Here is a 14,656-nt window from a genome sequence, read left to right as displayed (position 1 = left end):
CCTCACCCCTCCCGACAGAACGATTTACAAAAATGCCAGTAGAGCCACCCTCTAGGTTTGACCAAAAAAACCAAACATATTTTTCTCATGTTCAACTTCTTTGTTATGCCCTCGGTTTAAATAACCAACTTAATCTGGTTTCCATTACCCAGTTCACCTCATTACCGCATGTGGAACCCGAAAATTCAAGGCAGCAAGCAAACCTTATCCCAAGCTTGTCAGCACATGAGACAGGATTGCCTGAATATCGCTTCAACTATCGTGGTGTGAGTCAGAGGAGATCGGGTTGAGCTTGTGGCATTCAGCTCCTGAAATGTCCTGTTTTTCTCATCACATTTACATTTACGGCATTGATCAGACACCCGTATCCAGAGCGACTTACAATCGGTAGTTACAATGGTAGTAAGTGGGATTTGAACCTGGGTCTTCTGGTTCACAGACGAGTGTCTTACCCACTACTACCAACCTACATTAAAAGTGAAGATTCTCGGACTTCCTGCTCTGTGGCCCTGTTACGACGGTTCCCGTTAGTGACGGGCGCAGGGCTGAAAATACGTGGGCCACAGGAGGACATGTCATCACAGGTAGCCTAATGAGGCCTGACCTCTCCGGGGGGAAGGAGAGTGAAAGTTCATGCCCCGGTGGATAATCGCGACGGCGGTTAGGAGAGGTTATGCAAGAAAAAAAAAGAACCCCGCGTCACGCGCCCCCCCCCTTCGTTTGATGAAAGAGCTGTCTTTTATTTGCTCCTAAGCCGCTGCAGAAGAACGCCTTCGGGGCCTTGCTGCGGCTCCACACCAGGTGAGGGGCAAACAGGGGCGACCAGCCTTGACTGATGCCGCATTTCAAGCTACGTGAAAAAAATGTGTAAAGGCTCATAATTTGGGAAGATTGATGGGGGAGGGGGGACGCACGCAGAAAAAGTAGGCTCGCCCGCTTCCAAAACGGCCTCCACGGGGAGCAAGACCACCGCATGAAAGTGGTCCCTGAGCTCAAATTTATGGCCAGTATAGAATAACTTTTCTTCATTTCGCCCATCAAAAAACAACGTTCTGCCAAAAACTACCAGAAACTGATTGCCGAACCAGGCTCGCCGATTCCGAGGTACAAAACCGTGTCACTTAGGACAAGTGCGTGGTTCGAAATTTCATTCGGGTTTCTTTGAATTGCTAAAAAAAAAAAAACGAAAGGAAAAGAGTGAAAGGGAGAGTTGATGTGTATCTCCTCGGTAAATAGGAGTCGGTTGCTGGCAGCGGCGAGGGGCGCAAGTTTGGGGAAGAGAGTAACTGCTTCCCCATGTGCACCCGAGGCTGTGGCTGACCTTGTGAAGAAATGTCTTGAAAGTCTTAACTCTGCCCCATACCTTCAACCCTGCGCCAAGTCCTTCTGAGGAGTCACTGAGAAGAGGGGGCTGTTGTGAGTGTCTGCTCACTTCGACACCCACACCCACCCACCCACCCCTTCTTCTCTTTCTTTGTTCGGGAAAGAGGGGGAAAAAAATAGTATTTTTCCAGCAGGTGGTAGTCTGAAGAAGTTAAAAAGCTTTAAAAAATAATTTTGGAGCGTGAAGATGGTTTGCCTGCAGCAACAGATCCTCAAGCACCTGTCCGTGTCACAACGGTTACATGGTTTAAACACATGCTAGTTACATCCATCCGCCCTCGTAGACTTTGGATAAATTCTGGAAAAAGCAAGACCCCTAAGATGTCTCTGATCAAACTAAATATCTACGTGCCCATGTGGAAGGATAAGGAGCGTTAATGCACTAAAACCGTTTGCCTTCAAGCCTGGTTTCTTTTTATCTGCTGGAACCCATAAATTAATTTCAGGTTCCCTTTAAATGCCCCAAGAACAAAAAAAAAAACAGAGCCGACTGCCAACTGCAGGGGCACTGCCATGTGTCCCTCCATAAGCGCGCACTGCCAGCAGCAATTTAGCCCAAGATTCACGTGACTCGTGGGAGATTGGAATGAGCCCACAAACATTTATTACATTTTCCTGTTTTCGGGCCTTTAAAATACCCCTGAGACAGGATGTAATAAGAACCGAATGAAATGGAAAAACAAAAGGCAATCACGAAAAATATGTATATTTAAGGGATTTTTTAGCGACTATCAGAAATATAAAAAAAAAAAATTAGAGTTGCTTGCTTTGGCTGCTAAGAGTTACAACAAAATGCTCGGGCTGTGACAGTCTACAGAGAAAGTCTTCCCGGCCGGTCTGCAAAAGCCATCAGGATCCGATGCTGTATAGGAGGTGCAGCCTGGGCCTTGATGTGGACGGTGTTGGTGTGTGCAGCGTTGCATGCAGCGCACTTCTCACACCCTTAATTTGGGAGAGCATAAAAGGCCAAAAATGTGGCCAGGCCCTATCGGCACCAGCCCTTGTGTTGGGGACCAGGAGCACGTCTAATATTTTAGTAAGTGTGAAAGCTACGAGCGAAGACGCGATAATGCCGCACGTGAGGTAATGCGCTCTTTCCGTCCCGCGAAGGCATTGGAGGGCCTTGATTGCACAAGTTCTAATAACAGCGCGCTCAACCTGCAGGACACAGGCAATTGTTTTAAATATATATTTTCGTGCCATCAGCTGCTGACAATTGAGTGACGTGTCGGATTAAAGCCCCAAAATATGCCGCCCATCGGAGATGAAAAATAGACAGTGTCGAAGGCGCCGGACGCTGGTCTCTGGTCCCCACCAGCCTGGAGCCTTCTGAGGGCCACACTGGCTGTGCATGCGGAGTGCAAAGCCTCATCTTATCTGTTGGGTGGTCGTCTCTTCCGAGGCAATTTCCTCTCTCGTGCATGTGACATGTAGTGTTATTACGCAGGGATTTTTCCCCCCCCCATAATCTGCCATGCACGTGAAATATGTTTTGCTTTAACTGCTGGTATCTTTTACCATGTCTGGTTTGGCCCAGAGGCACATAAGTCACGTCTAATAGTTCTCCCTAGCTGGCGTGGTTTTGATTTATGCGCGGCTCGTTTTAAAGCTACACTTATGGCACAGTAAGGCACAACAAACACACAAATGGACGGACACACCAGAGAGTACTGCATTTGCTTTTACTTGAGGGAAAAAAAGGAACAGTATCAGGTTGACTGGACTGCACGTTGGTGGCTGGGCTCGGCTGAGCGGAGAAACAGTTCACATGTCCCCTTTCTCCCGCTTCCTGTCTCATTCGCCACCTGCCCTGGGTGCTGTGCTGCCAAAGGCGTCTTCCAGGAAGAGAGAGTAGTTGATGCTGGTTACTGCTGGGCCAACAGCCTCTCCAGTCCAGTCCACAATAAACTGAAAACAGTGATGTTTAAAATTTTACATCGTCCATTATCACATTTTTTTTTTTTGTCTTAGTACAAAGCAGCTGCCAATAAACTATCGGTTATTGTGCACTGTGATGATACAGTGTCATAATATGAATAGAGTTTAATGTGACGGTTATTGAAGCAAGACATGAGGCAGGGATAGGACAGCTGGAAGTTTGATAAAGTGACATCAGTCATCTCCAGGACATTGCGAGGGTCCAATCATAAAAGCATAGTAACCCAGCATTGTTTGGCCACAGAAAAGGGCTGCAAACCGATCACAGTGACAATGAGAAAACAGGGGAGTGACAAGCAGACAGGCCAAGCACAGTAGAAAAGTAACTATTCAGGGAAAGACAAAAAAAAATGTGCGTACTCCCTCTGCTGGAAGTGTGTGGTATTTATTATTTTTTTTTTCACTTTTTTTTTCTGGCCCATTGTGTGAGTTCTCTGCAGATGGTTTTGCTTAGGCTGTTATGTGGCATGGCGTGGTAAATTACGGCTACATATTAAAGCCGATATATCTGAACAGCTCTTGAGTGCTTGTTCTCAAGGCTGATTTGAGTGAGGTGAGCCACAGAGGAACACATTGCCTTTCATTCCGGCTGATGCGGCCAGGAGCTGGAGCGCTTCCATTTGGCCCTCTCGCCCTTTATTTCGATGTCTCTCTTTCGCGCTCTCTCTCTCTCTGCCTCGCTAACCCCGAATTCTTATTCCTCTCTCTTGTCCTTCTCACCCTCTCTCTCTCCTTCTCTTGTGGTCCCTCCAACTGCATTTCTTGCCTGCTTCCCTCATTGTTTCATTCATTCTTCCTCCTTCGCTCCTCCCCATCTAATCCGCTCTGCTCTCATGTCTCTATCCTCTTTCTCTATATTATGGCTTCTATTGTTATCAGGACACATACCACAATGCAAGACTGGAAGGATGGAGTGTTTGAAGTTGTTATTGTCTGTCTCTGACATTACATTGTAAAAACTATGTCCAATTATATTGTCTGGTTCTTGGTCCACATTAGACACAAACAAATTGTGTGTGTGCAGAGAGAGAGAGATAGACTTTTATTCACCTTCAGTGTAACATCAGGGTGAACAGCAGGTGCAGGATTCTCCATCCAGTTGATGCCGGAGAGGAAGGCGTGGTAGTCAATCTCTGAGGACTCCCCTTCATACCTGCATGAAGGTGGGTGTTTAAGTAACAGAACTTAATACAAGTAGGGACATTATGTAACCGTGTCTGCATGGATTTGTACCAGTGGACTACTGAGGTACATTAAGAAAATGTAACCTGACAAATGCACTTACTCTACTGGCAGCCAGTTGTAAGGAATCTACAGTATTTATGTATTATTTCAAATTCTGCATGAAAAAAACAAACCACACTAAAGTTAATTTGAGATTGAATTGTGTTTTTACTTTTTGAATAAGGCCCTCAGGAGTTCGTCATGCAGTGGTAGATGGAAGGCCTTACAGATGGTCCGGGCGTCTACACTGGCTAAATGTCCAGTTCTAGCAGAAGACAGAAAAGCACAATTAATTAAATTACCTCATGTCTCATGGCACGTTGGATCCAAAATGGACAGAAGTCCAAAGAATGAGTGCTACTTCAATGGCAGTTCTCTGAAGGCGGTGGAGTGTATTTGTAGGCGTCTGCTACAATTTTTGACAGTTTAACTGGCCAGTGCAACCTTCCCAGACATGTCGACTTCATTACCGCAGGGACGTTTTTGAAAATTTTGAAAATTCACATGGCCACATAAACAGGACGTGCACATTGACCCTTTGGCGCTCTTAGTCATCCATTTCCCCTGCCAGCTACACGCCACAAGTCTTCAGGGATCATCTGGTTCCAATGCTGCACTCAAACCGCTGGAACTAATCGCTGCTCCTCGATCTGGGGCCTATAGGCTGAAGATTGATGGTTTGTTCTTCATCAGGCACAATTATGTGTGTTTGTGCATATTAATGTGTGTTTGTAGATCAGTAAAATGTTTAAATGCAGACTGTCAGATGTGCTGTCAGATATGAAGAATATAAAAATGTGCCGAACAATAAAGCACGTACATGTATACAAATTTGATGTTCACTGGTAATGACAACGCAAATTCACAAAGCCCCTCACAGTGTGTCCCGTCTGGAAAAGGAAGCCATGTTGGAGGTAATTGAGTTTGAATGGCAGATTGGGATGAACTTACTTTCACTTTTCTCTGTGGCCACACAGAAAAACAGCAGTGCAGCAGAGATCAGGAGCTCCCTACCTGCTGCGGTCCTCATGGGTGAAGGCTCTGACCATGTCTGCAAAGCCTTCAAAGTGTTTTCTCTTGAGCTGGTCCTGAGCGACAGCCAGCATCAGCCCCAAGTCCACCTCCGACCGGTCCCGCACAGAGAAGAGGCGACCCAGCGTCATGATTTCATGTTCTGACAGCCCGCAGTCCAGGCCAGCCAACAGGGTCCTGTGTGAGATACCACCTGCCACTTAGCATCTCTGGCACGTTCAGTCATTACAATAAAATATGATAGAGAAGTACCTGAAGACCTCATAATTGAGGCAGCCTGAATTTTCAGGGTCACTCATAGCAAAGAAGTTCTTAATTTCTTTCTGCTTGTCCTCACTGATGGATTTGACCTTGCTTAGAATAATGCCAACGCTGGCCCTAGGGAACTGGCCAGACGAGACACTGTATGGTCACTGAATGTAGCAGATTAATTTTGAATTTACAATTCCACACCAGGTGTAAATATCTGACCTCCAACGCATGTTCCTCCATGTAGTTGAAGGTGTACTCATCAGCATCAACCAGCTGGAAGGGCTGGTTGTTGATCACCAGCCTGGCTCCCACATACAGGTCCTGGGCCGTGAAGTATTCAGACATCTTGCTTTTAAAAACCTGCTGGCCTGGCTTCTTCACCCGCCCTCTCTCCAGAAACTTACCCCCACTTATTCCTGCATATTCACATAGAGAATATGCTCAACTCGAATTCACTAACTATTGTGTAATATAACAGAAATGATATAAGAGGCCTACCTGAATTCCTCTGAGGAGGTTCAAAAACCCCCATGGTGTCATCACAGAGGTAGAAAGAGATGATAAATGTTCGCTCCCTGTCGATGGCACTGTCAGTCTCCATTTTGGCCATGAATCTCAGCACATTGCTCACTAGACCTTGTCTAAAAAAAAATGAAAAATCAATGTTGCAGAGGCTCAGGAAAGAAATATGATGTGGCAAAGAAAATGAAAGCAGACTGCAAGCCACAAGTATAGGAAACCAAAAAATTAAGACTTTTAGATACATGTTCATGCTTTTGTGTAAACTGTGTCCAGAGCTTCACTCATGTGTACACCCCAAAACAAACTGGCAACCACAAACTGGCTTAGGAAATTCTTTAGAACAATTTTAAATGATCATTCGGTTCCATCAATGGTTATACAGTAAAAGGGAGGAGAACAGGTTGTTGTTTTGTTTGAGTTCATATTATTCATGTAAAAATCTTGGGCGCAACCACAGTGGCCTCTCTGGGTGAAACATTGGTTACCTGTCTTTCTCCATCATCTTTTTGAAGTCCTTCTGTGGGGGCTTGGGCAGCAAGCCCTGGCAGGAGCACAGAGAGTCCTCCTCAGACCCAAATCCATTGTAAGGGGGCACCTGTCTAACTGGCTTTGGAGGGGGGTCCTCCTTATACTGTACAGGGGAGAAGTCCTCTGTAAACCCACATAAACAGAGAATAAAGAGAGGAATGGTTTCATGGAGAGGAGGACAAAAAGAGCAATCGAGAAAAGCAAAAGGAAAACAAAGACTCGGTGGTGTGGCCCTTAACCCCGTTCACCCCGCAAAAGTGCACGGGGCAGCATGTCACTCAGATGCCTTCACAATCATCTGTGACTAATCTGTAAGCTAAACTCAATCAGTACAATGCAAGGGGTAATGGATGCACAGGTATTGCATTACAGTTGGCACAGAACTCGAGTGGCTCTCATATCCGCCCCCGTTTAAACACAAAGAGGCACAGGATGTGATGCGATCACATACATGGCCAGGCTCTGCAAGCTAGTAACTCCATTATGGTCTCTTTCTCGGACCCATCGCCTTACATTGCGATCAGGATCCACAGGATTACAATGTCTTGAGCCAATTCGTCCCGAATGGGATTTGTGGGAAAGGTTTGATGTTTTTTTTCTTTTTTGTCTTTCACAGAAAAGAGTATCTTTTGTTCAAACTAAACCACAAAAATGATAAACAAGGAGAATCAAGGAGGATATGAATCATTATGTTTACAGAAATTGGCAAAAAAGTTCTTGTTTTTGTGCAGTCTTGTTTGAAGAGTTCCCTTTGTGTGTATAATATCAGGTATAATATCAGACCAGACACTTTCATATAATGGAAGCAGCACCACGCATGAGCAAGACAGCGTGTGAAAACCAAAACTTCAGGAGTTCCTTACTGACATCAAGTGGTAATTTGCCAGTGATGCAGCTGTCTAAGTGTGACAAAATAAACAGTTTTGTACGTATTGATGTAATGTCTCTTTTTGACTGTCCTCAGTAACATCTTTAATTTGTCACATACAGGTGACAAATGGCCAAGCAAACACATTTATGGGTGCATTTTTTTTTCCCACTGTCCACTTAGTCCACTTGAAAGGTGACTTCAAATAAACTCATTAGTGTCTAAATGAGTTGAATAGTTTGAAAATATTGTATGTAAATCATATACAGGCTTCAACACAGTCAATCGCCTGTGGAAATTTTGGGCCCACGATTTTGTATCTCTCCACGGCTACCATGGGGCAGTGGTGGCCTAGCGGTTAAGGACCCATCACCTAGCGGTTAAGGAAGCGGCCCCGTAATCAGAAGGTTGGCGATTTGAATCCCGATTAGCCAAGGTGCCACTGAGATGCCATTGAGCAAAGCACCGTCCCCACACACTGCTCCCCGGGTGCCTGTCATGGCTCACTCAGGGTGATGGGTTAAATACAGAGGACAAATTTCACTATGTGCACCATGTGCTGTGCTGCTGTGTATCACAATGACAATCACTTCACTTTTTTTTAGTATCTTTATCTCCAGTAGAGTCAGAAGGAAAGACTCTGGAGAATGTGTGACACTTAAGCAGTTCAGGTACCTTACCTACACCATATCTGCTGTGATAGTAATCTTTTGTGAAGTTGTCACAGTCACAAATCAAGACTTTTCGACCCCAGACGTTGATAACCCCTCCTATGGTCAGGTCACAGTCCTTATAAATCTCCTCCTGGACAGCGCCAGTCTGTCAAGGAAAAAAATGGCCAGTGAGATGAGATGCCTTCTCCCCGGCTGAACTTCTACTGACCCTCAAACGCAGAAAGTCTACAAGAGAACACGGCAATGTGTGGAAACAAAGCTCCTTGGGGTCCTGCGTGGGAACAACCAAAATGATTTTTGCATATGAAAAAGAGACAGGTTTCCACTGAGAAGTTCACCTACTTTGAGGCTATCCAAAATGTAACGTCCTCCACGTCCCACTGGTCCGAACACATTGAGGACAGTGCGATCTGTTACTTCCCCAGGCTGACGTCTGGGAATAGGAGCGTGCTGTTTGAAATGGTAGCAACAAAAAATAAAGGACAGGCTTAACAGAAAGGATGATTATAATGTTTCTGGAAGGACATATCTAGTTAGCATCGGGGCATGCAATTATCTTTCTGCCTGTGATTTTTTTTATAAACCTTTAAGGTGACATATTTTGGAAGGCAAAATCATTTTGGATTGCAACTTCAGCTGAAAACAAAACACACCCAAAAAAAAAAAGAATGAGTGAACTCGTAAAACTCCATCAGAAAGAATTAGATCTGCGATAGCAAGCAGGGGGGGAAACATGCTTCAGGCAAGCTAGACTTTTTTTCAATCCTGTCAGCCTAGATATGATGTTCATGTAAGGCACAGAAAAGCTCACTGGAGCCAAGAATGTCTTAGAAGTTGCACACTGCAGTCCAAAAATGGCAGACGTTGTGGTCTCAATACTGTGATGCTAATTCAAAGTAAATAGTTGAAGTTGCAATTAAAAATTCATCTGAAATCGTATGTCCTCAGGTGAAAAAGCCAAGAGCGGAGAAAAGGTGATTAAACAAGAATGAACAATTGACTGGTGGAGCTTAGGTCTGCACCTGCTCTACACAGATTATATGCATGAATGCGCATCGCCCTCACCTTTGGCAGCTTACTCCTGTTCAGAAACTTTGGAACAGCATCCCGGCCTGTGTTAGGGTAAATTACTTCTCGGATCTCAATGGTGTCATCAGCCAGAAAGTAATGCAGGATGAGTTCTCTGGGGTCACCAAACTCATTCTCAGAGTCATCCCAGAGACAGTAGAACCTCAGGACGTTCCTGTCGTGATCCAAGAACTGCTTGAGCTTGTCCTGTTTTTCGTATGGACGCAGCGGCATCATGCTCTCTTCCATCTGCCCAGAAGCATGACGTGGTTAGCACAATGATATTTTCCACGTTGCTAATGGTGCAAATGGGAAATACTGTCACCGAAAGCTATCAGACTGAAACATGGGCAGCTAGTGCCTGGGATGGAGTTTGAGGTGTGCATTTCATTTGCTGTGCACAGGGCACTCATGCTGACCTTCTGGCGAAGGCTGCTATAGGGATCCTGCGGAACCGACGCAGGACTGTTGAGACGGACCCCTATTTTCCGTAGGAACTGTCGTGTAAAAGGGTCGCAGTCTGTGATCTTAAAGGTCTTAGAGTACAGCACCATCTTCTGGTTGATGTTGAAATGGTACACATTGTAGCATTGGTCACCATTCGGAGCAGGAAGCGGTATCGGGTGCCGTCTGATCAGAGTTCCTTCAGAGGTAAAAATACAAATTTAGAATCTGCACTTCTCGTTACTTTTGCCCTTCTGCTAGTTTCTCCAATTAGTAATAAGTAAACGATAAATAAACAGATCTACCCTGCGGGATCCCGCTATTCTTGTATTCCGGCTCAATAACTTGGATTGTGTCATCCTCCAGATAGTAGTATATCTTACACTTCCGGATCCTGTATTTTTCATCTTTATTTTGGGCCACATCCTCTTCAAAGTATGCATCAAAACTTAACACCTGTGGTAAAGTGTGGTAAAGCATAAAAAATGAACTGCTGGTGTGTAAAAATAAAAATAACGTTAGCTCTTTTAACATACCTGTTTGTCAAACGCCACCCACAATGGCACACCATTGGTGTCATCCTTTGAAAACACTGAGGTTTTTGGTCGGGCCTTTTGGCCCGGACGCAGTTCTCCTCCGATACCTGGCTTCTCAGAGCCAACCAGCATAGGAAGCCCATTGAAATAGTCAAAGTGCTGGGACTTGTGGAATTTGTCTTTCAATAACTAGAACAAGAACATATTTCCTTCCCACATCACTATGCATTTGTGAATTGTGTCAATCAACGAATCAGACACCACAATCACCACTCATGAATTAGGGTGCTATGTGAATATAAGGTACAGAAAACGTTTCCCATTTTTCCATGTTTTTCCACATGGATGAAAAATTAGCATCGTCAATCATAATAACAGTAATACTCTTCATAAATATAAATGTTCTCCACTTACATTTTTATTAAAAGAATATCCAGGCAGAATAGGCAGTGTCATTGTGGCTGGAGGTTCATGTACTTTTGCTCCTTTTAAATAAACAAGTTTTCTCATCCACCGACCGCTGTTGTCTCTCTAAAATGTTTTGTGCCGTTGCTTAACAACGCGTCTTAACCGGAAATGACGCGCGTACCGGAAATTGCGAGAATAAATCGTTTATAAAAACGTTTTTTTTTTTTTTGCATTTCTCGAAAAAAACAAAAACAAATTATTGCTAATTAAATATTCACGCAAACCCCAGCAATAATCTATATGATATTGTTTATATCTTACATTTAAAATAATCTTTTGCTATGGACCAATTACTGGTATAAAAAATACCCAGAAAAAGACAATCATTCTTGAAATATTTTAGCTCTCACACAAGCGAATCTTTGCTCATTCGGCGCTTTGTTATTTATAACTAAAGAATAAACCACAGAGTTAAAATGTGTTTATTTATGTGTAATAAGGATGTAGGCGTAAAATACAACATTGTACATGAGTAAAAGCAAAGGTTATTCTGGTACTTGTGCGATATCACACCCAAAATTGGCAACTTGATATTCGACTAAATATTGCACAGCCCAAAAGGCATGTCACATTTCATTCTAGTCCTCAACAGTTTTATGATCTTTACAGTGCAGTACAGTACAGGAGAAAGCTTCCCATTTCATGTTCAGGTGGAGTCACGTGAACCAGTTACAAACCTAATGAGATAATAAAACTAACACCGCTGACACGGTCACAAACGACAGAGCGGAGAGCGAGCGGCGTAGCTTGCGTTGAAGAGTACGTCTGACCAGCTCACTGTTGAGCCATGGTAGCGTATGGAGAGGGTGGTGCTTCAGCAGGCCTGGGTTGGACGGCCATATTACTTCGTAAATACTGCCACAGCAGCGTCACGGTGAAGCAACAGGGGACCATCGTTCACAGTAACAACACAAACATAGTCTCTGGTCAGGATGAAGGTATGTCGGCTCTGTCTAGGATGCCAGACCCAGCAGAAAGCCTCCCACAAATCCACTTGAAATTACGATGTTTCTCTTCACAAAATCTGTGGACTAAAGCACAAGAGCATTAGTCACATAATGTTGAAACGCTATGAGAAATTTTCTTAATAAATATGTGTTTATTATGATGTTAACATGTGAGGTTGTAATTAGAATGTACACAAGGGAATCTTTATATCTTATAATAAAGACAATCCACAGCATTCAGCATTACGATGCTTTTCTCTTCTAGCAAGTATTTGCTTCCATATTTCTACCTCGTCTATGAAAGAGTTCAGCTCCGGAGCAGCTTTGTCAGCCCTCTTTTTAAGATGTTTCTTTGCTTTCTTGACATCTTTTTCAACTTTCTTCCAATCAACCTGCACGTACCCACTATGGTTGGCAATCTGGGGAGGTGTTACAAAAAAAAAAGGGGGGGACAATTATTTTTCAAAAATACACGACATGAAATGCACTTTTTTGAAATGCACTAACTTTAGGTTTTAATGGCCAGTGGTGGCCTAGCAGGTAAGGAAACAGACGTGTAATCGGAAGGATGCCGGTTCAAACACCGAGCCGCCAAGGTGAGCAAAGCTGAGCAAAGCACCGTCCCCACACCCTGCTCCCCGGGGGCCTGGGTGATGGTTTAAAAGCAGAGGACACATTTTGTTGTGTCCCGGTGCGCTGTGTTGTGTTTCCCAGTGACAATCACTTCACTTTCACTAGTACCATAATATTTTGCCGATTTAAAAGAAGATATCCGTCAAAAACAACTACTCCAATAACCGGATGGAGTATCTGCAACCTGGTGCCGATCTAACAAATGAAATCTATTTAAGGCAAGCTGGGGGTTCTTCTGTTTTCTGCATGCCTGTATTTGTGTAACTGTTGGGATTATTTACAGCATTTATCAGACGCCTTTACTGAGCTAAGCACCGTCCCCACACACTGCTCCCCGGGCGCCTGTCATGGCTGCCCACTGCTCACTCAGAGTGATGGGTTAAATGCAGAGGGCAAATTTCACTGTGTGCACTGTGTGCTGTGCTGCTGTGTATCACATGTGACAATGACTTCACTTACAATCAGTGGTTTTTTTTTAAGGGTTAAGTGTCTTGCTCAGGGACACGATGGTAATAAGTGGGATTTGAACCTGGGTCTTCTGTGTTACCCACTAGGCTACTAGCAGCCTATGCACGATGGGACGTTTGTATCTCCAGGAAACTCCTGTCCATGCGGCGTCAGTGTTGTACTCTGACGGCGGCGACCTCACAAGCGGCAGGAGGAGGAGAGGAGGCGAGGGGGTCACGTGACTTGGGTGCGCTCGACGCGTCGCGACACTCCACAATAAATAAATAGATGGCGTCCCCGCCAACTAACGTCAATACGATGGCGGCGCCCGTCGCGCTTACCTGTAGCAGCAGAAATCCTCCCCCTACCGCGGTAGCCGCGATCTTCCCGACCCTCTGGAAGAGGTATCCCACGCACCTAGCGAGAAGCGGGGACCGTCAGCACGCCGCAACTCTTCCACGCGATTAGCGCCACCGAAGCGGCCGTGCTCACCAGCCGCCGACGCCCCCCATCGCGATCTGCGTGGCGACGGAGTACTTCTCGGCGATCGGGCCGGAGTTGCTGCCGAACACGCGGCTCCACCACTGGTGGCGCCGGGCGTAGTCCGCGATGTTCACAACTCCGTACAACTCGTCTTCGCTCTCGGCATCTTGATCTGATTCAAAACAATACATGGCGTTATTACATTATATATAATATATCACCTTTTTTTTAATCTCCAAATGACAATAATAAACCCAACGTGTCAATGTTGTTTTTGCAGCCCCCGGGCTGATCGATCGTAATGAACAGTTTGCTCAGGTTATCGAGGGTCTTTGTAAGCAGTTGATCCGGCAAACGCGAGATCTATTAACTAATATCACGTGGTTGTCTTGTCGTTGTTTTATTGTAAGTGCTGTGCTTGTAAGTGTTAGTGTTAGTGCTGGCTCGCCAGCTAAATGCTAGTTAGCTAACGTTTTGTTGCTGCGTAGTTACGACGCGCAGAACAGCTGCCGGTCAGGACTGCTGAATGAAATAATAATAATAATAATAATAACAGTAAGATAGTAATGATAAGAATTTCGCGAAAAACCGCACGACGCGTGGAGGAAAAAACGCACTTCCGCTCACCTCCCCCGTGCTGCGCCATTTTCTCCTACCGTGGCCCGAACGTTGACAGGCGCTCACGCCGGTCCGCTCGAACCCTCTTCGCGATCGCACGTTTCATGACAAGGGCGATGCGTTTTCCAGTCGGGGAGTAAAGTGTGAGAATTATAGACAATTGTAATAATTAAAGATGTACATATGGATTCGTTTGTTTTATCTTCTGATCTGGAAGTGTCGGGTTAAATGATTGCTGTGTCGTTGACACGGGCTTACAATTTTTATTTTGTGGGTGTGTGTTTGAAGCCCAGACAATGTTTTTTTTTATTCACAAAACACAATTTTTGGACTGGGACTGTTTTGTGCAAAAGGGACGCACATTATCCAGCCTGTTATTGGATCATCATATGAAGTCTGCACATATCATCGTATCAAGTTTGCACAAATCATATAATTGTACAAGTAACATATTTATCGTGTATTTTAATTATTATTATTATGTATAGGAAAAACATGCACTGTGCACTATATTTCAATGAGTATTTTCTTGCAGTGTGATTTTTTGAGCCACCGTTCTTCACAGTTCTGCACTATGAGGTCAGAAGTGGG

The 14,656-nt window shown here is 44.7% G+C and overlaps 2 protein-coding genes across 2 annotated transcripts; both read right to left on the bottom strand.

Annotated features, from left to right (window-relative positions):
• Positions 1 to 3,050: 3,050 nt before the first annotated feature.
• efhc2 (EF-hand domain (C-terminal) containing 2) lies at positions 3,051 to 11,097 on the bottom strand. Its single transcript, XM_028991560.1, has 15 exons — positions 10,884 to 11,097; positions 10,470 to 10,658; positions 10,239 to 10,389; positions 9,909 to 10,132; positions 9,487 to 9,738; positions 8,764 to 8,871; positions 8,428 to 8,566; positions 6,837 to 7,002; positions 6,328 to 6,470; positions 6,049 to 6,245; positions 5,830 to 5,963; positions 5,560 to 5,754; positions 4,718 to 4,810; positions 4,372 to 4,474; positions 3,051 to 3,291 (listed from the first exon to the last, which is right to left on the bottom strand). Exons 1-15 carry the CDS (start codon positions 10,977 to 10,979, stop codon positions 3,178 to 3,180), a joined length of 2,304 nt encoding a protein of 767 aa, XP_028847393.1. The 5' UTR covers positions 10,980 to 11,097; the 3' UTR covers positions 3,051 to 3,177.
• Positions 11,098 to 11,343: 246 nt separating this feature from the next.
• Positions 11,344 to 14,311, bottom strand: fundc1 (FUN14 domain containing 1). The gene is made up of 5 exons (XM_028990291.1): positions 14,075 to 14,311; positions 13,457 to 13,619; positions 13,306 to 13,381; positions 12,175 to 12,303; positions 11,344 to 11,968 (listed from the first exon to the last, which is right to left on the bottom strand). The coding sequence occupies exons 1-5, from the start codon at positions 14,091 to 14,093 to the stop codon at positions 11,891 to 11,893; spliced, it is 465 nt and encodes a 154-aa protein (XP_028846124.1). The 5' UTR covers positions 14,094 to 14,311; the 3' UTR covers positions 11,344 to 11,890.
• Positions 14,312 to 14,656: the final 345 nt, after the last annotated feature.

This window comes from Denticeps clupeoides, chromosome 9, assembly GCF_900700375.1.
Source record: "Denticeps clupeoides chromosome 9, fDenClu1.1, whole genome shotgun sequence".
NCBI lineage: Eukaryota > Metazoa > Chordata > Actinopteri > Clupeiformes > Denticipitidae > Denticeps > Denticeps clupeoides.
The sequence above is the reverse complement of the archived record's forward strand: the minus strand, read 5'-3'. Positions and strand labels throughout refer to the sequence as shown.